This window comes from Oncorhynchus mykiss, chromosome 27 (assembly GCF_013265735.2).
Source record: "Oncorhynchus mykiss isolate Arlee chromosome 27, USDA_OmykA_1.1, whole genome shotgun sequence".
NCBI lineage: Eukaryota > Metazoa > Chordata > Actinopteri > Salmoniformes > Salmonidae > Oncorhynchus > Oncorhynchus mykiss.
The window spans coordinates 19,363,634-19,390,982 of NC_048591.1; the positions used below are offsets into that span (position 1 = coordinate 19,363,634).

General features: G+C 43.4%; 2 protein-coding genes across 2 annotated transcripts in view; one reads left to right on the forward strand and one right to left on the reverse strand.

Moving 5' to 3' along the window:
* The window catches only part of LOC110507699 (TLC domain-containing protein 2), a 34,736-nt gene extending 14,864 nt beyond the window's left edge, over positions 1-19,872 (forward strand). Inside the window, exons 4-5 of the mRNA XM_021587854.2 lie at positions 18,581-18,749; positions 19,095-19,872. Coding sequence (XP_021443529.1) covers positions 18,581-18,749; positions 19,095-19,336 — 411 coding nt within the window. The 3' untranslated portion in view covers positions 19,337-19,872. The remainder of the gene's footprint in view (positions 1-18,580; positions 18,750-19,094) is intronic.
* The window catches only part of aifm4 (apoptosis inducing factor mitochondria associated 4), a 62,973-nt gene that overhangs the window by 34,462 nt on the left and 1,162 nt on the right, over positions 1-27,349 (reverse strand). The gene's annotated exons all lie outside the window — the stretch shown is intronic.

A 27,349-nucleotide genomic window follows, 5' to 3' on the forward strand; every position in this document is an offset into this window, starting at 1 on the left:
GACTCACAGCTGGCTGTTCTTCGTCAATGTATCAACACTGTCCAGGGAAAGCCCTGCATATCTAAACTGACAGACTGACTGACTGGACTCAGTCTGCCAGGCAGCGCCATATCTAAACTAAATGACTGGCTGACTGGATTCAGCTCAGCTTGTTAGGCAGCTCCACGTGCCTCTGGCCCTGGAAGGATAGTGGCCCAGTGTATTTTGGCTCAGTCCCTCCATGGACTTCATTCTCCCCTGAAGTCACCCTATGGTTCTCATCCTCTCCTCTTCCAGGGCCAGCAGCCAGCCAGTCAGTCCCCCATTCTGAGGTTTTGTTGTTGTTGTTCTTCGCTCCCTTCTTTCCTGGAAGCTCCATTCAGGAGGAGGTCTGGATGAGTGTTGGCAGATACACAGTCCATGACTGTGGCCTGGGAGGAACGTCTTCCACTTTTCCTCTCCTTCTCTCACATCATCCTTTTTGTCTGTGTTGTGGTCCCTTTCTGTCTCCTGCTCTCTTCCTGTGTCTCTATCAGTCTTTCTTTATTCTATCTCACTCTCTCTTCCTCTCCCCCTGTGGTTTACTGATGGGGTCAGGGCCTGGCAGTAATGATAAATAAGCTAAGGACTGATGCTAAAGAGTTAGCATAAGGCAAAGCTTTGGTAGTTGTTTCAGTAGTCGTCGACCAGGCTCGTATTCATCAGAGCATACAGCATCATAGCAGAATGGTTGGGCAATATAAAACATAAACTAGGGTTTCTTATTGGATAAGTAAGGAAGGCCATTTTCTTCCATTTCATGCCTAGTGAACATGGCCTAGTCTTAGTAACTGGGGGAATAAGCAGTCAAATGTTCCATAGAAACGTTATACTTTTTTCTACTTAAGTGGAGCTCACTGGGTAAGAAAGGTGTGAGTCCTCTTACAATGACATATGGGTACTCCATTGGCAGTTTGACACAGAGCAACACAGAGACTCCTCGTATAGCCCCCAAACAATCCCTGACCCCTCCATTCCTTTGGGAAACAGGAAGTCCTGCCGTCTGTGCCAGTAAATCAAATCAAATCAAATTTTATTTGTCACATACACATGGTTAGCAGATGTTAATGCGAGTGTAGCGAAATGCTTGTGCTTCTAGTTCCGACAATGCAGTAATAACCAACAAGTAATCTAACTAACAATTCCAAAACTACTGTCTTGTACACAGTGTAAGGGGATAAAGAATATGTACATAAGGATATATGAATGAGTGATGGTACAGAGCAGCATAGGCAAGATACAGTAGATGGTATCGAGTACAGTATATACATATGAGATGAGTATGTAAACAAAGTGGCATAGTTAAAGTGGCTAGTGATACATGTATTACATAAGGATACAGTCGATGATATAGAGTACAGTATATACGTAATAATGTAGGGTAAGTAACATTATATAAGGTAGCATTGTTTAAAGTGGCTAGTGATATATTTACATCATTTCCCATCAATTCCCATTATTAAAGTGGCTGGAGTTGAGTCAGTGTCAGTGTGTTGGCAGCAGCCACTCAATGTTAGTGGTGGCTGTTTAACAGTCTGATGGCCTTGAGATAGAAGCTGTTTTTCAGTCTCTCGGTCCCAGCTTTGATGCACCTGTACTGACCTCGCCTTCTGGATGATAGCGGGGTGAACAGGCAGTGGCTCGGGTGGTTGATGTCCTTGATGATCTTTATGGCCTTCCTGTGACATCGGGTGGTGTAGGTGTCCTGGAGGGCAGGTAGTTTGCCCCCGGTGATGCGTTGTGCAGACCTCACCATCCTCTAGAGAGCCTTACGGTTGAGGGCGGAGCAGTTGCCGTACCAGGCGGTGATACAGCCCGCCAGGATGCTCTCGATTGTGCATCTGTAGAAGTTTGTGAGTGCTTTTGGTGACAAGCCGAATTTCTTCAGCCTCCTGAGGTTGAAGAGGCGCTGCTGCGCCTTCTTCACAATGCTGTCTGTGTGAGTGGACCAATTCAGTTTGTCTGTGATGTGTATGCCGAGGAACTTAAAACTTGCTACCCTCTCCACTACTGTTCCATCGATGTGGATAGGGGGGTGTTCCCTCTGCTGTTTCATGAAGTCCACAATCATCTCCTTAGTTTTGTTGACGTTGAGTGTGAGGTTATTTTCCTGACACCACACTCCGAGGGCCCTCACCTCCTCCCTGTAGGCCGTCTCGTCGTTGTTGGTAATCAAGCCTACCACTGTTGTGTCGTCCGCAAACTTGATGATTGAGTTGGAGGCATGCGTGGCCACGCAGTCGTGGGTGAACAGGGAGTACAGGAGAGGGCTCAGAACGCACCCTTGTGGGGCCCCAGTGTTGAGGATCAGCGGGGAGGAGATGTTGTTGCCTACCCTCACCACCTGGGGGCGGCCCGTCAGGAAGTCCAGTACCCAGTTGCACAGGGCGGGGTCGAGACCCAGGGTCTCGAGCTTGATGACGAGCTTGGAGGGTACTATGAGCGCCCTTATGAACACAAAACTGCCTCACTCAGATCTGACTGAGGAGGTACTGTCATATGTATGAAAGAGCATATGGAAGATTCATAACAGAAGATATAAGGGTCTGGAAACAGAAATTCTGACAAACACCATATTTGCATTTGCAGAAGTTGTCAGGGGTGCTTTTTCTTTCAAGGGGTTTTCTGCTGTAGTTTCAGTAACATAATTGAGAATTTCAATAAGGATTTTTCTCATTTGCACACACTGTATATAGACTTTCTCTATTGTATTATTGACTGTATGTTTGTTTATTCCATGTGTAACTCTGTGTTGTTGTTTGTCACACTGCTTTGCTTTATCTTGGCCAGGTCGCAATTGTAAATGAGAACTTGTTCTCAACTGGCCTACCTGGTTAAATAAAGGTGAAAAAAAAACACTTTTTTTTTTTGGAGTTGCCACCGCCCTTGACTGGGTTCATGGAAAAACAAGGAAACATTTACCGTAAAAAGCTCCCCTCTCCTCCTTGTATGTAGGCTGCCCCAGTTGGCTATGAAAGTTGGAAATATTGAGGTTGCTATGAACGAGGGTGAGTAGATACTAGAGCACTGCTTCAGAAGTTAATGAAAAAAGCATTTAGAAAATGGAATTGAGCCTAATGCAGTTCATTTAAGATGTTTAGGTCAGCAGGGGAGATGTCATTTGACTCTAGTTGCTTTTCTAATTGCAGTCGCTATAGCTGCGCTCTTCGTTCAACCGCTCTCTGACTGAGATGTTTTTGAAGGTTTCAACAGTGTTTGCTGTTTCCCTCCAACACAAATTGCTTTCATCCCTGTCTCGTTACGTATTATTGAGTTTGCTTATTAGTAGTGCTTAGTGCTGGTAGGGAAGCGAGTATCATGTGCTACTCTCAAACTGTTATTTTGACTGCTGTGTTCCATCTTTGAGATATACTATCATCGATTCCCCTACATACTACATCTGTATCTACAGGGCATTTGGAAAGTATTTTGACCCCTTGACCTTTTCCCAAAAAAATTGTTACAGCCTTATTCTAAAATTGATTAAATCTACAATACGCCACAATGACAAAGCAAAAACTGGTTTTTCGAAATGTTTGCAAATGTATTAAAAATGAAATATTACATACGTTTTCAGACCCTTTACTCAGTACTTTGTTGCAGCACCTTTGGCAATGTTTACAGCCTCGAGTCTTCTTGGGTATGACGTTACAAGCTTGGCACCTGCATTTGGGGAGTTTATCCCATTCTTCTCTGCAGATCCTCTCATGCTCTGTCAGATTGGAGGGGGAGCGTCGCTGCACAGCTATTTTCAGGTCTCTCCAGAGATGATCGATCAAGTCCAGGCTCTGGCTGGGCCACTCAAGGACATACAGAGACTTGTCCCGAAGCCACTCCAGTGTTGTCTTGGCTATGTGCTTAGGATCGGAGGTCCTGAGCGCTCTAGAGTAGGTTTTCATCAAGGATCTCTCTGTACTTTGCTCTGTTCATCTTTCCCTCAATCCTGACTAGTCTCGCAGTTCCTTCTGCTGAAAGATATCCCCACAGCATGATGCTGCCACCACCATGCTTCACCGTAGGGATGGTGTCTGGTTTCCTCCATATGTGACACTTGGCATTCGGTTCAAAGACTTCCATATTGGTTTCATCAGACCAGAGAATCTTCTTTCCCATGGTCTGAGAGTCCTTTAGGAGCCTTTTGGCAAACTCCAAGCGGGCTGTAATGTTCCTTTTACTGAGGAATGTCTTCCGTCTGACCACTCTACCATAAAGGCCTAATTGGTGGAGTGCTGCAGAGATGATTGTCCTTCTGGAAGATTTTCCCATCTCCACAGAGGAACTCTGGAGCTCTGTCAGAGTGAGCATCAGGTTCTTGGTCACCTCCTTGACCAAGGCCCTTCTCCCCCGATTGCTCAGTTTGGCCGGGCGGCCAGCTCTAGGAGGGGTCTTGGTGGTTTCGAACTTCTTCCATTTAAGAATGATGTAGGCCACTGTGTTCATGGGGACCTTCATTGCTGCAGAAATTCTTTGGTACCCTTCCCCAGGTACCCTTCCGACAATTCATTTAAAACTTATTATGGCTTAGATCCCGCTAACGGGATCGATATGACAACAGCCAGTGAAAGTGCAGGGCGCCAAATTCAAACAACAGAAATCTCATCATTAAAATTCCTCAAACATACAAGTATTTTACACCATTTTAAAGATAAACTTGTTGTTAATCCCACCCACAGTGTCCGATTTCAAAAAGGCTTTACGACGAAAGCACACCAAACGATTATGTTAGGTCAGTACCTAGTCACAGAAAAACAGTCATTTTTCCAGCCAAAGAGAGGAGTCACAAAAAGCAGAAATAGAGATAAAATTAATCACTAACCTTTGATGATCTTCATCAGATGACACTTATAGGACTTCATGTTACACAATACATGTATGTTTTGTTCGATAAAGTTCATATTTATTAATGAGAATGTGTTTTATTTAATATGTTTTTGAATAAGGCTGTAATGTAACAAAGTGGAAAAAGGAAAGGGGTCTGAATACTTTCCAAATACACTGTATACACCTACTGCCTGCCATCTTCTCTTCACCTCCTCTCCTCCTTTCATCTCCTGTCCTCTCGCTTTCTGTCCCCCCCCGGCTTCTTCTCAAAAGACCCTGATATTCCCGCTCCTGCAGACCAGTCTTTGTCCATGTCCCCTCATTCTGTCAGATTCCACTGACTCACCACATAATATAGCCTTAGTACAGCAGCCGCCAAAGCTGTAGTACATGCCATACGTTCTGCTTCTTCATTCCAAAGTTATTGAACATTCTCATCCCTACTCTCTCTTAAGTGTACTTTAAAAGCAAAAAAAAGCATGTTGAGTTATAATTTCGAATTTGCTTTGGAAGTAAATTCATGAACATCATTTTCTGTAATATGTGGTTTGTGAAATTGTGGTTTGCTTTTCACAAACCACTAAAATGTCCCTGGACTCCAAGAAGCAATGTCAGCAGGAGCAATTTCATTTGTATAGCAGGCTGCTGAATGTATTTGCCAAAGAAATATTCCAGAGATCTTCATGTGCTCCACAAACATTCCTCTTTTGGCCAGGGTTCTACTCTGTGGGTTGAGGAGGCAGAAGGAGTATCGCTTGTGATTTATTTTTGCGCAAGTTTCAGTTCTTTCAACATATGGCCTAAACCTAGAGCTATGAGCTATAACCTCATGTGTTTTAGCCCTATCACTGCATGGATGTTATTAGAACTTACACTTACCAAAGTGAGAACACCAGAATAATGTGATTGAGTGAGAGATTGAGTGTGAAGGAGAGGAAAGGGAAATTGGGGTGAGGCAGAGAATGTGTCTATAGATTCTTGACGGGAGAGTTGTGGTGTGTTTTGCGGCCACATCTCTTTGGAGGAGGGAAACCCCTCTGCCTCTCTCCTCAGCATGTGTTTACAGACAGAAGAAATCTGGTCTCCACATGAACCCCCTCTCACACATGCTCAACCCAGATCTCCGCCCCCATATCCCATACACCCAAACAGTCAAAACAGCACTCCATCCACCCCAAATCCACTCACTCAAGACAGCCTCTGCCCCTTCTCATTGCAACAGACCGATGGGGATCTGTAGTTAGTTATATGCATGTGCATGTTTTCATCTAGGTCCAGTGTTCCCTTCTTTTGTAAAACGTTTGTTTCCATTCCTCAGTGTCGTTCCATATAGTAAACTACTCATCCAATGATACCAGTCTAAGGCCCCTCTCATCCAATATCCACACATAGATTGAACCAGCCTCTTAACTAGAAACCAGTCAATGATAAAACATGCAGGGCAGATTAGTAAAATTCTCAAAAGTGCTAGTAAATCTTATTGGCAGGTAGCCTAGTGGTTAGAGCTTTGGACTAGTAACCGAAAGGTTGCAAGATCAAATCCCCAAGCTGATGAGGTAAAAATCTGTCGTTCTGCCCCTGAACAAGGCAGTTAACCCACTGTTCCTAGGCTGTCATTGAAAATAAGAATTTGTTCTTGAATTACTTGCCTAGTTAAAAAAAATAAAAAAATACCTCAACAGTAAACTTTTTAACATTTTGTTGTACACTGGTATTGGACAGAAACATAATTATTGTGCCTAGGGCCTGACAATAAGAATCTCTGCGAAGTCATAACGTCTCTACATTGTTATGAAGTGTCCACATTGTCAGGAGAACCCACATTGTCATAAACATTATTCTGTTGCTAAGAGGTTGGGCAGGAAATCCAGATGTGCTTAAACAGAGTGACTGTTGTGAGATGTTGGCATGGCAACCAGGAATGCGGTTCTTCAAGGAATCCGCTACGTTCAGAAACTGGAGAGCCAGGCCCAGGGAGAACAGACTGAGGGAGTTGGTCTTTACTGACTTCATACTGTAGTCAAGGTGACGCTAAAGGAGGAAGCAGGGCTCTCCAGAGGGTGGTGCGGTCTGCCCACGCATCATCGGGGACAAACTACCTGCCCTCCAGGACACCTACAGCACCCGATGTCATAGGAAGGCCAAAAAGATCATCAAGGACAACAACCACCCGAGCCACTGCCTGTTCACTATCATCCAGAAGGCAAGGTCAGTACAGGTGCATCAAATCTGGGACCGAGAAGGCCTCCCGGGTGGCGCAGTGGTTAAGGGCGCTGTACTGCAGCGCCAGCTGTGCCATCAGAGTTCCTGGGTTCGCGCCCAGGCTCTGTCGTAACCGGCCGCGACCGGGAGGTCCGTGGGGCGACGCACAATTGGCCTAGTGTCGCCCGGGTTAGGGAGGGCTTGGTCGGTAGGGGTGTCCTTGTCTCATCGCGCACCAGCGACTCCTGTGGCGGGCTGGGCGCAGTGTGCGCTAACCAAGGTGGCCAGGTGCACGGTGTTTCCTCCGGCGCATTGGTGCGGCTGGCTTCCGGGTTGGATGCGTGCTGTGTTAAGAAGCAGTGCGGCTTGGTTGGGTTGTGTATCGGAGGACGCATGACTTTCAACCTTCGTCTCTCCCGAGCCCGTACGGGAGTTGTAGCGATGAGACAAGATAGTAGCTACTACAACAATTGGATATCACAAAATTGGGGAGAAAAAGGGGTTAAAATTTTTTTTTAAAAATGTAAAAAGCTGGGACCGAGAGAGAAGCTGTTTTTCAGTCTCAAGGCCATCAGACTGTTAAATAGCCATCACTAGCACATAGAGGCTGCTGCCTATATACATAGACCTGGCCACTTTAATAAATGGAACACTAGTCACTTTAATAATGTTTACATAGCTTGCATTACTCATCTCATATGTATATACTGAATTCTATACTATTCTACTGTATCTTAGTCTATGCCGCTCTGACATTGCTCGTCCATATATTTATATATTCTTAATTCCATTCCTTTACTTAGATTTGTGTGTATTGGGTATATGTTGTGAAATTGTTAGATATTTCTTGTTAGATATTACTGCACAGTCGGAGCTAGAAACACAAGCATTTTGCTACACCCACAACAACATCTGCTAAACATGTATATGTGACCAATTAAATTGTATTTTATTTAGAGGGAGCGGGAGAGAGAGAAACTTGGCTGCCAGCCAGAAGGATAGCTGTGAATTCCAAAGCATTTATGTCTACGGTTTTCCAGCAACTATGGCGTGTGTGTAGTCTTGGGAGGAGAGGATGTACTCAAAAGACAATCCCAGATTCCAACATGTGTATAGGGAAATTCCTATATTTAGCTCAGTTACAGTTATTTGGAAAACACACCATTTAAATGTATGCTGGGTAGTTATGGAAACATTTGAATTTGCTCAAAACGTAAAGCATAGGTATTCATAGGATAAATGTATTGTTACACTGACAGTAGTCTGTAGTGTACATATACAGCCAAGTGGTCACTGAGTAGTGTAGATACATCGTTTTTGAAGTCGCTTCTATACTAATCAACAGCCAGGAGAAAGTTAGGTGAGGTGAGTCACCAAAACCAATTAACACTTCCACACCTATCATCTGGCGACCACTAGTGAGGACTAGTGACGAGTATGAATGTCACAGCGACCTTTCGAAACACATTTCATGATGAAAACACAACTTCTTTTGTAGTTTACCATTACTAACCATGGATGCACAGCATACACAATGTTTTTATTTTTTAATCTATGGTCATTCGTTGACCGTGGCATTAACCCTGATCAGCCCTAGAAGGGTCATCACAGTATCTGTGGGTTGTGGGTTGTTTTCTGTAACGTGGATGTGTGTTTGTGTTCATGCAAGTGTGTGGGGGTGAGGGGGTTTGTGTGAACATGATGGTTCATACACATATTTTTTACGTGTAGACTTTGACCCCACCCCACACTTACATACTGTACATAAAACTTCCTCTCCTGAACCACACCCTGGCCCTGCTTTATACAAGACAGAGTGGTTTCCATAGGCTTTCCCATTTACTTCATTACCATAGACTTCCCAAGTCCATTTTCCCTTCCCTTCCAATATCCCCCACTGGAAAAAATGGAAAGCCTCCATCTGTCTACTCCAGTCCAGTATTGACCCGTTGCTATCGGAGTAACTCTGTTTGAGTGTGATGGTCGCTATGGAGCGTGGTGTTATTAGTCAGTAAACTGCACCCTGGGACCAGCCGATAGGGAGGCCTGTTTTTTTGGTGGGGCTGTTGAGTGTTGAATGCAGTGGTGGTTATGGGGCTGTGTGTGTGTGTGCCTACCAGACTGGTTGTGCAACCCAACTTTACAGTAAAAGCCTGTTACCATTTTGATTCTTAGAATCATGGCTAGTCGAGATGACACAGAACTCCTGCTGTTGCTATGTTCTTCACAGTTAGAGGCCACTATACTAGGCAACCCACACTTTAATCAGTAGACTAATCATTAGCTTTGTACACAAAAGCATCAAACACCTAACACCCCATCTTGTGTTTGGCATGCTTGAGTGTGTGAAGTGTGTGTACATGTGCGTGATAGTATATTGTACAGGGAGTCAGGGTCTGAGTGGTGTTTATGCCTTCCTGTTATATTTAGGCCCTGTGAGGAATGTGCCTGGTCCCTGGCCCCATGTTTACATTACACATACTGCGCTGCATTGAGGACTGGCCATCACAAATGCTGTTTACCTTCACCTTTTACCCTGCACTGAGATGAGACACACAAAATTTGGCGTGGGGGGGTATTTGTCAAATTAAATCAAAATGTATTGGTCGCCTGTACAGTTTTGAAGATGTTATCTCTCCAACAATACAGCAATATCTAGCAATACAATAACAATACACACACAATCCAAAAGTAAAACAATAAAAAGAAAGAACAAGAAATGAAGACATATCAGAATCTAACTGTTTACCTTTTCCAGCCAGCCTTCCTCATCAGGTTCCTATCCTGTCTGACATCCCCTTAAGGAAATGAACCCCCAGGCACGCTAGTGTAACACAGTTGAAGTCGGAGGTTTACATACACTTAGGTTGGAGTCATTAAAACGTGTTTTTCAACCACTCCACAAATTTCTTGTTAACAAACTATAGTTTTGGCAAGTCGGTTAGGACATCTACTTTGTGCATGACACAAGTAATTTTTACAACAATTGTTTACAGACAGATTATTTCACTTTTATAATTCACTTGGTGCGAAAAGTACAAATCAATCCCAGAACAACAAGCAAAGGACCTTGTGAAGATGCTGGGGGAAACGGGTACAAAAGTATCTATATCCACAGTAAAACGAGTCCTATATCGACACAAGCTGAAAGGCCGCTCGGCAAGGAAGACGCCACTGCTCCAAAACCAGCATAAAAAAGCCAGACTACGGTTTGCAACTGCACATGGGGACAAAGATTGTACTTTTTGAGGCCTCTGGTCTGATGAAACAAAAATATAACTGTTTGGCCAAAATGGAAGCATCATGTTGTGGGGGTGCTTTGCTGCAGGAGGGACTGGTGCACTTCACAAAATAGATGGCATCATGAGGCAGGACAATTATGTGGATATATTGAAGCAACATCTCAAGCCATCAGTCAGGAAGTTAAAGCTTGGTCGCACATGGGTCTTCCAAATGGACAATGACCTAAGCATACTTCAAAGTTGTGGCAAAGTGGCTTAAGGACAAAAAAGTCAAGATATTGGATTGGCCATCACAAAGCCCTGACCTCAATCCTATAGAAAATTTGTGGGCAGAACTGAAAAAGTGTGTGCGAGCAAGGAGGCCTACAAACCTGACTCAGTTACACCAGCTCTGTCAGGAGGAATGGGCCAAACGCATTGTGGGAAGCTTGTGGAAGGTTACTCGAAACGTTTGACCCAAGTTAAACAATTTAAAGGCAACGCTACCAAATACTAATTGAGTGTATATAAACTTCTGACCCACTGGGAATGTGATGAAAGAAATAAAAAGTGAAATAAATCATTCTCTCTACTATTATTCTGGCATTTCACATTCTTAAAATAAAGTTGTGGTCCTAACTGACCTAAAGCAGGGAATGTTTACTAGGATTAAATGTCAGGAATTGTGAAAAACTGAGTTTAAATTTATTTGGCTAAGGTGTACGTACGTACACTTCTGACTTCAACTGTAGGTCTTTTGGGTAACCACGCTCGCATGATGAGTACACTTGCAAGAGACCTGATTTGGTTGCATTGGCTCCCTAAGTGAATGCCTAGACTTCAGCTTAGCGGGCTAATGTGCTCCCTTAGAAAGTCTGGGTTTTAACCCCATCGGTCATATATACACACCCCAACACAAACTTTGGACTGTTACATACAGTACCAGTCAAAAGTTTGGACACCTACTCATTCAAGGGTCCGGGCCTCTGGCAGTCTCTATGGGGGTACCACAGGGTTCAATTCTTGGTCCGACTCTTTTCTCTGTATATGTCAACGATGTCACCCTTGCTGCGGGTGATTCCTTGATCCACCTCTACGCAGAAGACACCATTCTGTATACATCTGGCCCTTCTTTGAATACTGTGTTAACAAACCTCCAAACGAGCTTCAATGCCATACAACACTCCTTCTGTGGCCTCCAACTGCTCTTAAACACTAGTAAAACTAAATGCATGCTTTTCAACCGATCGTTGCCTGCACCCACCCGCCCGACTAGCATCACTACTCTGGATGGTTCTGACTTAGAATATGTGGACAACTACAAATACCTAGGTGTCTGGCTAGACTGTAAAGTCTCCTGCCAGTCTCATATTATACATCTACGATCCAAAATTAAATCTGGAATCGGCTTGCTATTTCGCAACAAAGGATCCTTCACTCATGCTGGCAAACATACCCTCGTAAAACTGACCATCCTACCGATCCTCGACGATGTAATTTACAAAATAGCCTCCAACACTCTACTCAGCAAACTGGATGCAGTCTATCACAGTGCCATCTGTTTTGTCACCAAAGCCCCATATACAGTGGGGCAAAAAAGTATTTAGTCAGCCACCAATTGTGCAAGTTCTCCCACTTAAAAAGATGAGAGAGGCCTGTAATTTTCATCATAGGTACACTTCAACTATGACAGACAAAATGAGAAAAAAAATCCAGAAAATCACATTGTAGGATTTTTTATGAATTTATTTGCAAATTATGGTGGAAAATGTGTATTTGGTCAATAACAAAAGTTTATCTCAATACTTTGTTATATACCCTTTGTTGGCAATGACAGAGGTCAAACGTTTTCTGTAAGTCTTCACAAGGTTTCCACACACTGTTGCTGGTATTTTGGCCCATTCCTCCATCAGATCTCCTCTAGAGCAGTGATGTTTTGGGGCTATTGCTGGGCAACACGGACTTTCAACTCCCTCCAAAGGTTTTCTATGGGGTTGAGATCTGGAGACTGGCTAGGCCACTCCAGGACCTTGAAATGCTTCTTACGAAGCCACTCCTTCGTTGCCCGGGCGGTGTGTTTGGGATCATTGTCATGCTGAAAGACCCAGCCACGTTTCATCTTCAATGCCCTTGCTGATGGAAGGAGGTTTTCACTCAATCTCACGATACATGGCCCTATTCATTCTTTCCTTTACACGGATCAGTCGTCCTGGTCCCTTTGCAGAAAAACAGCCCCAAAGCATGATGTTTCCACCCCCATGCTTCACAGTAGGTATGGTGTTCTTTGGATGCAACTCAGCATTCTTTGTCCTCCAAAAACGCGAGTTGAGTTTTTACCAAAAAGTTATATTTTGGTTTCATCTGACCATATGACATTCTCCCAATCTTCTTCTGGATCATCCAAATGCTCTCTAGCAAACTTCAGATGGGCCTGGACATGTACTGGTTTAAGCAGGGGGACACGTCTGGCACTGCAGGATTTGAGTCCCTGGCGGCATAGTGTGTTACTGATGGTAGGCTTTGTTACTTTGGTCCCAGCTCTCTGCAGGTCATTCACTAGGTCCCCCCGTGTGGTTCTGGGATTTTTGCTCACTGTTCTTGTGATCATTTTGACCCCACGGGGTAAGTTTGAGGTTGTGGACAGGTGTCTTTTATACTGATAACAATTTCAAACAGGTGCCATTAATACAGGTAACGAGTGGAGGACAGAGGAGCCTCTTAAAGAAGAAGTTACAGGTCTGTGAGAGCCAGAAGTCTTGCTTGTTTGTAGGTGACCAAATACTTATTTTCCACCATAATTTGCAAATATATTCATTAAAAATCATACAATGTGATTTTCTGGATTTTTTCTCCTCATTTTGTCTGTCATAGTTGAAGTGTACCTATGATGAAAATTACAGGCCTCTCATCTTTTTAAGTGGGAGAACTTGCGCAATTGGTGGCTGACTAAATACTTTTTTGCCCCACTGTACCACCCACCACTGCGACCTGTATGCTCTCGTTGGCTGGCCCTCGCTACATATTCGTCGCCAGACCCACTGGCTCCAGGTCATCTATAAGTCTTTGCTAGGTAAAGCTCCGCCTTATCTCAGCTCACTGGTCACCATAACAACACCCATAGCACGCACTCCAGCAGGTATATCTCACTGGTCATCCCCAAAGCCAACACCTGCTCTGGCTGCCTTTCCTTCCAGTTCTCTGCTGCCAATGACTGGAATGAATTGCAAAAATCACTGAAGTTGGAGACATATCTCCCTCACTAACTTTAAACATAAGGTATTTGAGCAGATTACCGATTGCTGCAGCTGTACACAGCCCATCTGTAAATAGCCCATCCAACTACCTACCTCATCCCCATATTGTTTTTATTTACTTTTTTGCACACCAGTATTTCTACTTGCACATCATCATCTGCACATCTATCACTCCAGTGTTAACTTGCTAAATTGTAATTATTTTGCTACTATAGCCTGTTTATTGCCTTACCTCCTTATGACGTTTGCACACACTGTATATATTTTTTAATTTGATTTATTTCACCTTCATTTAACCAGGTAGGCCAGTTGAGAACAAGTTCTCAATTACACCTGCGACCTGGCCAAGATAAGGCAAAGCAGTGCGACACAAACAACAACACAGAGTTACACATGGAATAAACAAACATACAGTCAATAACACAATAGAAAAAGAGGAGGGTGCAAAGCTGTCATCAGCTACTTTGAAGAATCTCAAATATAAAATATATATTTGATTTAACACTTTTTTTGGTTACTACAGTTGCAATCCGTAGTTGCAAACCAGACTACAGTTTCAAACCGTTGTCTGGCTTTTTATGGCGATTTTGGAGCAGTGGCTTTTTCCTTGCCGAGCGGCCTTTCAGATTATAGCGATATCGGACTAGTTTTACTGTGGATATAGATACTTTCGTACCTCTTTCCTCCAGCATCTTCACCAGGTCCTTTGCTGTTGTTCTGGGATTGATTTGCACTTTTCGCACCAAAGTACGTTCATCTCCAGGAGACAGAATGCGTCTCCTTCCTGTGCGGTATGGCTTCTGCGTCTTCCCATGCTGTTTATACTTGCGTACTATTGTTTGTACAGATGAACGTGGTACCTTCAGGCATTTGGAAATTGCTCCCAAGGATGAACCAGACTTGTGGAGGTATTTTTTTGATTTTCCCATGATGTCAAGCAAATAGGCACTGAGTTTGAAGGTAGGCCTTGAAATGCATCCACAGGTACACCTCCAATTGACTCAAATGATGTCAATTAGCCTATCAGAAGCTTCTAAAGTCATGACATCATATTCTGGAATTTTCCAAGCTGTGTAAAGGCACAGGGAACCTCATGTATGTAAACTTCTGACCCACTGGAATTGTGATACAGTTAATTATAAGTGAAATAATCTGTCTGTAAACAATTATTGGAAAAATGACTTGTGGCATGCACAAAGTAGATGTCCTAACCGACTTGCCAAAACTATAGTTTGTTAACAAGAAATTTGTGGAGTGGTTGAAAAATAAGTTTTAATGACTCCAACCTAAGTGTATGTAAACTTCCGACTTCAACGGTACATAGGCCAGCAGTCTCTAAGGTGCAGGGTTGAGTAACCGGGTCATAGCCGGCTAGTAACAGTGTCTAAAGTTCAGGGCAGGTTACTGGGCGGAGGCCGGCTAGTGATGACTGATTAACAGTCTGATGGCTTGGAGATAGAAGCTGTTTATCAGTCTCACAATTCCTGTTCTGTCTCCGCCTTCTAGGTGGTGTGTGTGTGTACTGTCTTAATTTCATCACCTGCAGAACAGGCTGCTCAGGCTACCAAGATTCACTCTGGAGGCCTTTTTCATGTCATCATCTGTAACCATTGAGGTTTGGTTTGAGGTGCGTTAACCTCTCGGGGCTCAGAGAGAGGTCAATGCTCTACAGATGGACTGACTCCGTTCCAGTCCCACCTGACTGACATTTTTGTTTTTTCTGCTGCCTTATCTTTTTCTGCCATCTTGGCCATGACTCTACAAATCTTAGTAGGATGAAGTTGCATCTAAATGCTTATCAACACCCAAGTCAATTATCTGTTATTCCTAGAAATTGAGTATCTAGGCCACTTTTGTTTTTATCCTCCGCCATTGTCGCTCTGCCAGTGCTGTGCGCCACCTTGGGTCTATCGGCCATCTTTGATCTATCTTTCCCTTACCTGCCATTCTTCACTGTGGTTAAGGAAACACACGCAAACACAAGCTGTTTTCACCCTTTCTCCTTTACCCCCAACCAGTTCAATATACACAAAACGAGAGAAAATGCTTTGAAACTAGGGTTCTACTGCTGATTTTTGCTTTCCATTTCAAAACGTTTTGCTACCTTGTACCTTACTGAACATGACACAGCAGCACATAGTGTAAGAGCAAGGCTAACCTCACCGTGCCCATGCCCGTGCCCACACCGTGCCCATCCATGCTGTCACAGACTGGGTCCCCTGCCAGCAGTCTCATCCCCTTGGCCCTGTGTATATCCACTATGTGTCTCTGTCTGTGGCACTGTTAATAGGCTACCAGCAGCTCGCTGCCAAGCCTGACCCTGGCTTAGCAGGGGATAGCCTGCTAATGCTGAATCATTCTAATGGTCCAGGGCTGTCTTATCTGTCTGTCTGATACAGAGGAGAGAGGATTACAGTAGCTTCAACCCCAGCCAGGGGGCTCACTGTCGGGCAAGGTTTTGGGGTTCATCCCCTTTCATGGTTTGATTTAATTTGTTTAACTGACAGGACCCAGCCAGGACCTAGGCTATGGCGTCTGGTCCTAATCATACCCCACAAAAAGAGCCACGTGCCTGAGCTTTGGCCAAGTGATGTCCCCCTGTCTCTCTCAGTGGTGATTTGAGGCTATCATTTCCTGATTATGGCCTGACTGCTTCGCTGAATCATTGTGGGGAATCAAGGTTTTGTAGTGTAAAGCTTGTGTAAGGGGTTATTAAGTGAGTGCCTCCTCACCCACTTCTATCAATGATTACAATCAGTCATTATATACATGGCTCTTATTACCCCCTCCCTTCACAAGGACAGGGAGGAAACTACAATCAGTGTCTCTACTGAAGATACCTCTCACTAACGACGCTCCTCAAACATCATAGAGGAAGCCATGGCCATACAAGCAGACATAAACACACATAATAGGATCTCCAACGAGTCTGCTAAGTCTATTGTCCCAGGGTCATCAGGAATCATTATGTATGCAGGCTTTTTATTTCAACCAATAATCCATGGTCAAATTCTACTATTTGAAGTATCACAGATAAGTAACCAAAATGGAGTCTGAATATCAAACAGTATTTCTAAAATAGGTGATTCATGTTTGTTCTAATTGACCAAGCAGTTATTCTTAATACATACAGTTAGTACGTGTCTGTCTTGATGTTCAGCTGAAGTGAGAACCAGCCTACACAGTGAGTGCCAAGGATCAATGTTGAGAGACCATACAGCACTCATACAAGACGTCACAGAGAGAGCTACAAGGTGATCGATAATCATGTAAACAGAATCCTGGCCATGAGGTCTCTTATCAGAGCTTTTTATACTGTTTTTATTTGATCTCCATAGTTCCTGTTTTGAGTGTCCCGGGGGAGATGTGTGACCTGGAAGAACGATAAGACAGGTTGAAGTTTAGTGTGAGTGTGTATGTATGAGAGACCGAGGTGTTTACCTGGGACTTCTCTCTCCCTGGGGAAAGAGTCACACACACCTTATTGGCTAAGAGCAGCATGGGATTAGGGCCTCTATATATACACACACATACACACAGCCTGCAGCAGGAGATAGGACATAATGCTGTGTCTCACGTCGGTGCTGGCCTGCTGGTAGTCTGGCTAAATAGGTGTTATTATTCAGACATGCTTGGACCTGAGTTTCTACATGTAAGCGTCTGTTTCTGTCTTTTTATTCCTCTTTAGGGGGTAGCCACTAGCCAGTGTGTGTGCTGACCTTTAGACTAGACCTCAGTGTGTGTGCTGCTGTTTATCCCATGACCATTTTTCAGTTTAGGGACGGCACCTCGTCTGTTGACTCCAGCCTCACCCCTGGGGCCACACACACACCACACACATACACACACTGAAAGCCCTTCCATTGGGTCCTGCCTAATTGTTAAGCTTAGTCGCACAACTGAGCCATTGAGGATGTTTGAGTGTCCTAACAAGATACTTTGTGCTTTACATCGCTACATTGGTGTGCCAGTAACTGCTATGTAACATGGTCTACAGCCTCCCAGAATTAAATCTGTGTTTCAAATGGCACCCTATTCCCTATGTTGTTTGCTACTTTTGTGCACACACACAGTGCACTATATTGGGAATAGGGTGCCATTTGGGAGACAGACTGAGTAATTCAGTGGTTTGAATTGAGACAGGAGTTTTGAGAAAGGTTCGGGTTAGTAACAGTGTGGACAGGGTCAGGTCATTGGACTACTCGGACATTGCTGTTCTCAATGGGATATTTTGGGGAAAACATCAATCTCTCCAGTCTGCTACAGTAACAAAGATGTGAGATTTACTGATCTAACTCTGACACACAACACAATACAGACGTTGTAAAGGCTGCTGCAGTCTAATAAAAGATTATTCAAAAGATTTCCCTGAAGTTATTGTATATCAGAGCAGTATGTACACATTCTAAAGTGGCTCTATTGTAGACTGGCATTGGGTGCCACCTATTGGTTCTGGTACGCTACTACATCACCCTGTTACCAAAGACTGTCAGATATGCTGTAGCCTCAGACTTTCATTTCATAACCATGACCTTGCAGATGTTTCATAAGCATGATGACCTTCCTCAATGTAATTAAATAAAGAGTAGTCAGTGTTTGACATTCGAAGGCATGTATCTACAAATAAAGGAAGCAAATAAACAAGCAAATAAAGGAAAAACAAACAAAGGCTTGTTATGATAATCTAACTGCATGACATTTTCCTGGAAATAATACAATGTTTATCATAAATACAAAAAAAGTCTGTAGTGCTTTGAGTCAGGTGGTCACAGGATGTGGTGCGTTTTGCACCGTGGCTAATATGGTGGACATGACCTAAGTCATGAGATCCCAGTCATCCCACCACTACCTCATGAGATGATGGTTAACCATGTGACTTCTGGGTAGATGAGTAGGTTGTTTGTTTGTTATGTTAGGACATGTGAGTTGACTCAGACCTGGACTCGAAAGCTAGGGACTTAGGATTTAAGTCAAACTCTAGGTTTAGGAATTTGACTAAATCACTGCCACTCGGTGTCTAAGTTTATCTCATTCTCCCTCTCTCTCGCTCTCTCTTCCTCCTAGGTGATCAGCTGTTTCGGCATCACCGTCCTGACCGGTCGCTACGTGGGCTTTGCTGTGGTGGCCCTCCTGGTTGAGATCAACTCTGTGTTCCTCCACCTGCGGCAGATCTTACGCATGGCCAACCTAGCAGAGGGCAACCTCTACCGCATCAACAGCATGGTCAACCTAGGTACTGTCACGTTCAAAAGGTTTCAATGGTGAAAGGATATTTTTTATGAACAGCTAGCTTGTGCTAGACATTTATTATCTATAACTTCACATCATGAGGTGTTGCCATTAAGTGGTTTGGTTACATGACCTTTCAACTGTCATAAAGCACTGTAGTAAGTAGATTATACAAATGTTAGCCCCATAGAATTACATATAGAAATACATGTGTCATTTAATAGGATCTCTGTTCTGTGTCATTTAATATAATCTCTGTTCTGTGTCATTTAATAGGATCTCTGTTCTGTGTCATTTAATAGGATCTCTGTTCTTAGTGCTGATATTAACGAACAACATATTATTCCAGGTACCTATGTGGTGTTCCGGATCAACACCCTGGCCTGGATGACCCGCTGGCTGGTCCTGAACCGGGACAACATCCCCCTGTTCAGCTACACAGCGGGGAGTGTAGGGCTAGCCATTATGACCGCCATGAATATAGTGCTCTTCTACCGCCTGCTGAGGTCTGACTTCCTCAAGAGTAGTACACCCACGCCCACAGATTGTAAAGAGAGTAGAGGGCAAGGAGAGGGAAAGAAGGAGACGTAGGAAGGAAGGGAGGGAGGGAGAAGAGATAATGGCAGAGATTGTATAATGGCAGAGATGGATAAGATGTCCTTGAGTATTCGAGAGGGTGAGCAGGATGTATGAACACACGTACGTATGTACACACACAGGGAGATACATAAGACATCCTGTAGCGAAGCCGGGAGCGCGAGGATGTCAGTCACAAACAAACACACACACATATAAATACACACTTTGTGGCCAACAGATCTTGTACCTTACACTTCCCCATCTCTTCTGTTTTGAGGTACAGGCGTTTACAATTCACACACACAAGGTCCATTGAATGATAGCCAAAAAGAAGTGACACATCTATGAAATAATGTGTGTGTATATATGTGTACTGTGTGAGTGTGCAGGATAATGTGCTCTACTGTACCTTAGAAAGTTTGGGTTCTCACCCAATCGGTCGTGTGTGTGTGTATATATATAGTCAAAAGTTTGGACACACCTACTCATTCAAGTTTTTTTTTTTAATTTGTACTATTTTCTACATTGTAGAATAATAGTGAAGACATCAAAACTATGATATAACAAATATGGAATCATGTAGTAAAAAAAAGTTTAACAAATCTAAATATATTTTAGATTTTAGATTCTTTAAAGTATCCACCCTTTGCCTAGATAACAGCTTTGCACACTCTTGGCATTCTCTCAACCAGCTTCATGAGGAATGCTTTTCCAACAGTCTTGAAGGAGTTCTGACATGCTGGGCACTTGTTGGCTGCTTTTCCTTCACTCTGCGGTCCAACTCATCCCAAACCATCTCAATTGGGTTGAGGGTCGGGTGATTGTGGAGGCCAGGTCATCTGATGCAGCTCTCAATCACTCTCATTTTTTGGTCAAATAGCCCTTACACAGCCTGGAGGTATGTTGGGTCACTGTCCTGTTGAAAAACAAATGATAGTCCCACTAAGTGCAAACGAGATGAGATGGCGTATCGCTGCAGAATGCTGTGGTAGCCATGCTGGTTAAGTGTGCCTTGAATTCTAAATAAATCATGACAGTGTCACCAGCAAAGCACACCCACACCATCACACGTCCTCCTCCATGCTTCACGGTGGGAACTACACATGCTGAGATCATCCGTTCACCTACTCTGCATCTCATAAAGCCACGGCGGTTGGAACCAAAAATCTCAAATTTGGACTCATCAGACCAAAGGACAGATTTCCACCGCTCTAATGTCCATTGCTCGTGTTTCTTGGCCCAAGCAGGTCTCTTCTTCTTATTGGTGTCCTCTAGTAGTGGTTTATTTGCAGCAATTCGACCACGAAGGCCTGATTCACACAGTCTCTGAACAGTTGATGTTGAGATGTGTCTGTTACTTGAACTCTGAAGCATTGATTTGGGCTGCAATTTTTGAGGCTGGTAACTCTAATGAACTTATTCTCTGCAGTAGAGGTAACGCTGGGTCTTCCTTTCCTGTGGCGGTCCTCATGAGAGCCAGTTTCATCATAGCACTTAATTGTTTTTGCGACTGCACTTGAAGAAACTTGAAAGGTTCTTGAAATGATCTGCATTGACTGACCTTCATGTCTTAAAGTAATAATGGACTGTCATTTCTCTCTGCTTATTTGAGGTGTTCTTGCCATAATATTGAGTTGGTATTTTACCAAATAGGGCTATATTCTGTATACCACCTCTACCTTGTCACCACACAACTGATTGTCTGAAACGCATTAAGAAGGAAAGAAATTCCACAAATTAACAAGGCACAACTGTTAATTGAAATGCATTCCAGGTGACTACCTCATGAAGCTGGTTGAGAAAATGCCAAGAGTGTGCAAAGCTGTCATCAAGGCAAAGGGTGGCTACTTTGAAGAATCTCAAATATAAAATATATATTTGATTTGTTTAAATGTATTTAAATACAAAATAATCCCTCATCAATCACAGTACCCGTTTAATGACAAAGCAAAAACAGGTTTTTAGATTTTTTTGAAAATGTATTTAAAAAAATGAAAGACCTTATTTTACGTAAGCCTCGAAATTGAGCTCAGGTACATTGATCATCCTTGAAATGTTTCTACAACTTGATTGGAGTCCACCTGTGGTAAAATCTTTTTTTGTTGAATTTTACCCCTTTTTCTCCCCAATTTCGTGGTATCCAATTGTTTTAGTAGCTACTATCTTGTCTCATCACTACAACTCCCGTACGGGGTCGGGAGAGACGAAGGTTGAAAGTCTATTTTTTTTCTTCTTTTTTTTACCCCTTTTTCTCCCCAATTTCATGGTATCCAATTGTTGTAGTAGCTACTATCTTGTCTCATTGCTACAACTCCCGTACGGGCTCGGGAGAGACGAAGGCTGAATGTCATGCGTCCTCCGATACACAACCCAACCAGCCATACTGCTTCTTAACACAGCGCGCATCCAACCCGGAAGCCAGACGCACCAATGTGTCAGAGGCTACACCGTGCACCTGGCAACCTTGGCTAGCACGCACTGCGCCCGGCCCGCCACAGGAGTCGCTGGTGCGCGATGAGACAAGGAGATCCCTACCGACCAATCCCTCCCTAACCCGGACGACGCTAGGCCAATTGTGCGTCGCCCCACGGACCTCCCGGTCGCGGCCGGTTACGACAGAGCCTGGGCGCGAACCCAGGGACTCTGATGGCACAGCAGTACAGCGCCCTTAACCACTGCGCCACCCGGGAGGCCCCACGTGTGGGAAATTCAACTGATTGCACATGATTTGGAATGGCACACCTGTCTATATAAGGTCCCAAAGTTGACAGTGCATGTCAGAGCAAAAACCAAGCCATGAGGTCGAAGGAATTATCACTCTGAGTGCCAAATTTCCTTTGTGGAGATGGGAGAACCTTCCAGAAAGACAACCATCTCTGCAGCTCTCCACCAATCAGGCCTTTTTGGTAGAGTGACCAGACGGAAGCCACTCCTCATAAAAAGGCACTCCGCTTGGAGTTTGCCAAAAGGCCCCTAAAGGACTCTGATTCTGATTCTCAAGATTCTCTGGTCTGATGAAACCAAGATTGAACTCTTTGAACTGAATGCCAAGCGTCACGTCTGGAGGAAACCTGAGACCATCCCTACGGTGAAACATGGTAATGGCAGCATCATGCTGTGGGGATCGAGGGAAAGATGAATGGAGAAAAGTACAGAGATCATTGATGAAAACCTGCTGCGGAGCGCTCAGGACCTCAGACTAGGGCGAAGGTTCACCTTCCAACAGGACAACGACCCTATGCACAAAGCTAAGACAACACAGGAGTGGTTTTGGGACAAGTCAATGAAAGTCCTTGAGTGGCCCAGTCAGAGCCCGGACTTAAAACCGATCGAACATCTCTGGAGAGACCTCAAAAAAAATGTGCAGCGACGCATCGAACCTGACAGAGCTTGATGGGATCTGCTGAGAAGAATGGGAGAAACTCCCCAAATACAGGTGTGCCAAGTTTGTAGCATCATACCCAGGAAGACTCAAGACTGTAATTGCTGACAAAGTTTCTTAAACAAAGTATTGAGTCTTTGGTCTGAATACTTATGTAAATGTGATATTTCCATTATTTATTTATTTTTATACATTAGCAAAAATGTATAAATCTGTTTTTGCTTTGTCTTTGTGGGGTGTGTGTGTAAATTGAGGAGGGAAAAAAATATTTAATCAATTTTAAAGTCTTACCCTTTAACATAACAAAATGTGGAAAAAGTCAAGGGGTCAGAATACTTTCAGAATGCACGTGTGTGTGTGTGTGTGCTTGCGTGTGTATGTGTGTGAAATGTCTTACAAGTTGAGGTGCAAATCTCATAACACTGAGAAAGAAAAAAATATATAAATACTATATGGAATCATTGAATCCAACACCTGTGTCTTCTTGAACATGTTGTAAACATGTTGCGTAAAACTAGCACTAGAGTCGAAGACGTTTATTGGCCAAGCCTTATGTAAACTAAACACCTGCTACCTCGGAAGACTGTAGCAACTGCATCTGTTCCTAACATGATCTTTGCTATCTATTTTGTAAGGGTTCCCATGAGGCAGCACACATTTGGCCCAGAGTCGTCTGGGTTAGGGGAGTGTTTGGCCTGCTGGGATGTCCTTGTCCCATCGCGCTCTAGTGACTACTTGTGGCAGCTAGGTGTATGCAAGCTGACTTTGGTCGCCAGCTGTACGGTGTTCCCTCCGACACATTGGTGCTTCTGGGTTAAGTGAGCAGTGTGTCAAGAAGCAGTGCAGTGCATCCTCGTGTTTTGGAGGATGCATTGCTCTCAACCTTCGCCTCTGCCGAGTCCGTACAGGAGTTACAGTGATGAGAGAAGACTGTAACTAGCAATTGGATGTCACAAATTTGGGGAGAAAAGGAGTAAAAAGCACCAAAAATAAAACCAACAGACACACCAACAAAAAAGAGGCGTGTTGGTATTTCTCAAAACTGTTTCACATACTCACTGATCGGGTTGTTAACCAAACAACAAGGTTGACTTCAGATCGATGTCGAGTTGAATTTTGTGGAAATTAAACTAAAACAACATTTCCCTAAGAAACAGCAGCTATGTTTGCTTTCTCTCCCTCACACACACACAGGCACACAGGCAACGGCTGCTATGTTAGTCCATTTGGAACTTGCCCATTAAGTCGAGTGCTCCTCTCAATACTAGGTCCACACAGTCACCATGATAACCGAGAGAGCCAGCTCTTCCAATACACACCAGCTAATGACATCACTAATGACATACAGGCCGTTAGACTGGTATCTGATGACTGACATGGTTGGTGGTCATTGAAGTGTCATTACAGAGTTGGCCTGAAGGAGGCAGAACACTCCTTAGAGGAAGGATATGAGATAGGTGAACTGATTCTGGATCTGTGCCTAAAAGTGCAACTTCTACCTAGAGCAGGGATGGGAAACTCCAGTCCTCGGGAGCCTGATCGGTGCCACACTTTTTCCCCCAGCTAACATGCCTGACTGCAGTAATTAACTAATCATGATCTTCAGTTCAGAATGCCATTTTTTTAATCAGCTGTGATTGGTAGGGATCGGGAAAAGGTGTGACACCACTCCGGCCCTCGAAGACTGGAGTTGCCCATCCCTGTTCTTGGTAGAAGTTGCCCATTTAGGCACAGATCCAATATCAGCTACCTGTCCCATATCCTAGATCTGTGCCTAAAAGGGCAACCTCTATCTAGTATCCATCATAACATTACAGACCATCGGTAATATTGAGCTGAAGTTTTTCTAACAAGATGTATTTCTATGCTTTGCTCCACTTTTTATTTTATTTAAATTTTTTTGTATATTTGTAATTTATTTGTATTAAAAAAAAAGTTGTGGATTTAATTATCAAGGATGAATAAAATGATAAATATGGTTAATGAACACAGTTTGAATAATATTGTATATCCCTTTAGAATAATTGTTGGTTATATTGGAGATATATGGATTGATAGTGGTATCTACAGTATGTGGTGTATAAACTGTTGGGCATTGTGGTGTTTCTATAACCAGTGAGGGGTTCTTTCTGTTTCCCTGAGTCTAGAACATCCATGAGGGTCTTTTGAAAAGAGAGCTTATTCTTATTTGCATGTTGATTCTTATGCTCTCTGACCAAACACATCCACTATTGCAGGGGTGGGCAGTCTTACCCAGCAAGAGCTGGTTCCAGCCAAGCAGTAATTCTACTTGACCAATTCTTAATGGAATACTATGATTAGAATAGCTAAATTAGATGACCCTACCAATGGCAACACACTGCTATACTGTACCACTATCAACAATGAAAAGACACTAATGATGTTTGATATGAAGCTCATTAGCAAAGCTTGTTTCAGCTGCTTGAATAGACCTCCCAAACATCAGACAGTCAATGAACGGCTGAAGACTATTCTACAAAAACAGCCATGATTTATTTCCATTCAGAAGTTGCCTTTATTGCGATAAGACTCCTGAATGAACTTCACTAGTTTACAACATGTATGTATGTACTATATTTGTTTCTTTTCGAGCAGATTAACAGATTGTGGTGGTGATATCTGAAGTACTTGCATTAACTTGTGAGCTTTATATTGCGGATCATGTGTCCTGTTTTGTAATGATACGACATACTGTTATTGCTATTTGCCATTATAAATGTAAAGTACCATTGTGGCCAAGTTGGTTGGTAAGTGTCTGTATATTGTTGTAGTCTTTTGTAACCACATGGTGTAACTTTGGTAATGGAGGTTGTGACAATCCTAACAGTGTTGCGTAAGTGGTGGGCCGAAGCCGAAAAACGCGAAGTTGGTCGATCCCCTTCGAGGGAGGCGCTGATTTTTTGTATATGACAGTAAAACTTTCTTATGACCAAAAAATGTGTTTGCATCTTCAATTCTTGCACATTTTCAAATAAATATATTTCATCACTCTGCTCACGCAAATTTGCCAAACTGCTAAACTTGGAACCAATCAGAACTCCCATACATACCCCTCCCCTACAAGACTATGGTACTTGCCTTCAGAGCAGCAAGAGGAACTGCCCCTCCCTACCTTCAGGCTATGCTCAACCCGAGCACTCCGTTTTGCCACCTCTGGTCTCTTGGCCCTCCCGCTCAGCCCAATCCAAGCTCGTCTCTGTCCTGGCACGCCAATGCTGGAAACAGCTTCCCTATAAAGCTAGGACAGCAGTCCCTGCCTATGTTCTGAAAACATCTGAAACTACCTCTTCATGTTTTGATATTTTGGCATGATTAGGCTACAGTGGTGATTTGTTGCATGTAAATCTTGATGGGGCAAACATGAATTGTACGATAACAGTGATAAACGGTGCCCACAAACTGTTAGGGCCTACATAAAGCTGTCCCAACAGCAGAGCTTTCTTTTCAGCAACATGGAGTGAATCCTTACCACTGTTACACCTGGGTATCAGCGGAGCCTTGTCGGGCAGCGAAACAGTTCATTCATCCTCATTTACCGCCTTTAAAAAAAACATAGCTGATATTGCTGACTTGTTTAAACAAATGCGGTTTCTACTGACAATTGAGATGTACAAACAATGGCATAAGGGGACGACGGGCGGATAAGAGGCCATCCCTAATTTTGATTAAGACAATGAGAGAGCTAGAACGGACGTAGTCAACATAATCTTCTTAGGGATAGACCCCTTTTTTTCAATTTTTGCCTAAATGACATACCCAAATCTAACTGCCTGTAGCTCAGGCCCTAAAGCAAGGATATGCATTATTGGTTATTGGTTATTGGTACCATTTGGAAGGACACACTTGGAAGTTTGTGGAAATCTGAATTGAATGTAGGAGAATATAAAACAATAGATCTGGTAGAAGAAAATACAAAGAAAAAATACAAACGTTTTTTTTCTATCACCATCTTTGAAATGCAAGAGAAAGGTCCCATCACTCTGGTTGTAATTCCGATGGTGTCCACACAATGGCAGCAGTGTATGTGCAAAGTTTCAGACGGATAACTTGAAGTATGAGCGAACTACATGTCATTTAGTGTGAAGTCACCCAGGCACATTTGGGCAAATTGTGAAGGAGACATTTGCATTCATATGACATTTTTCTGCAAGAATATCATCAAATCTGTATACTTGGACTCTGATTTAGCTTTCCCAGTATTAGTAGCCATATTATAAGTTAAACATTTGCAAAACAACCAATTTTCATAACTTCATAACTCTGAATAATCTTATAATTTTTGTCCACAAGGAAAAGGCATGCTATCGCAATGTTGGCAGCTACATTTTGAGACGGATACAGGGTTTACGGATACTCCTGTAAAGCCCAGCTCATTGGCTATCTAGCTAGCTTTGTTTGACCCCAATTGGTGCTTATTTGACAAAGTTAAAGTCAATCAAGTGAAGACCGCCCTTGTCATCGGCGTGCCATGAAGGTGTTGCTTACTGACCAAATTTGGTGTCCTATAGGATATACTACACCCCTAATGATATAGTGAAGTCTGGTTACGTTCTATGATCTCTGAGGAATACATACGAGCGTGATTTGACTGGTTGAAACAACGTTTAGAGTTAGATTTTCAC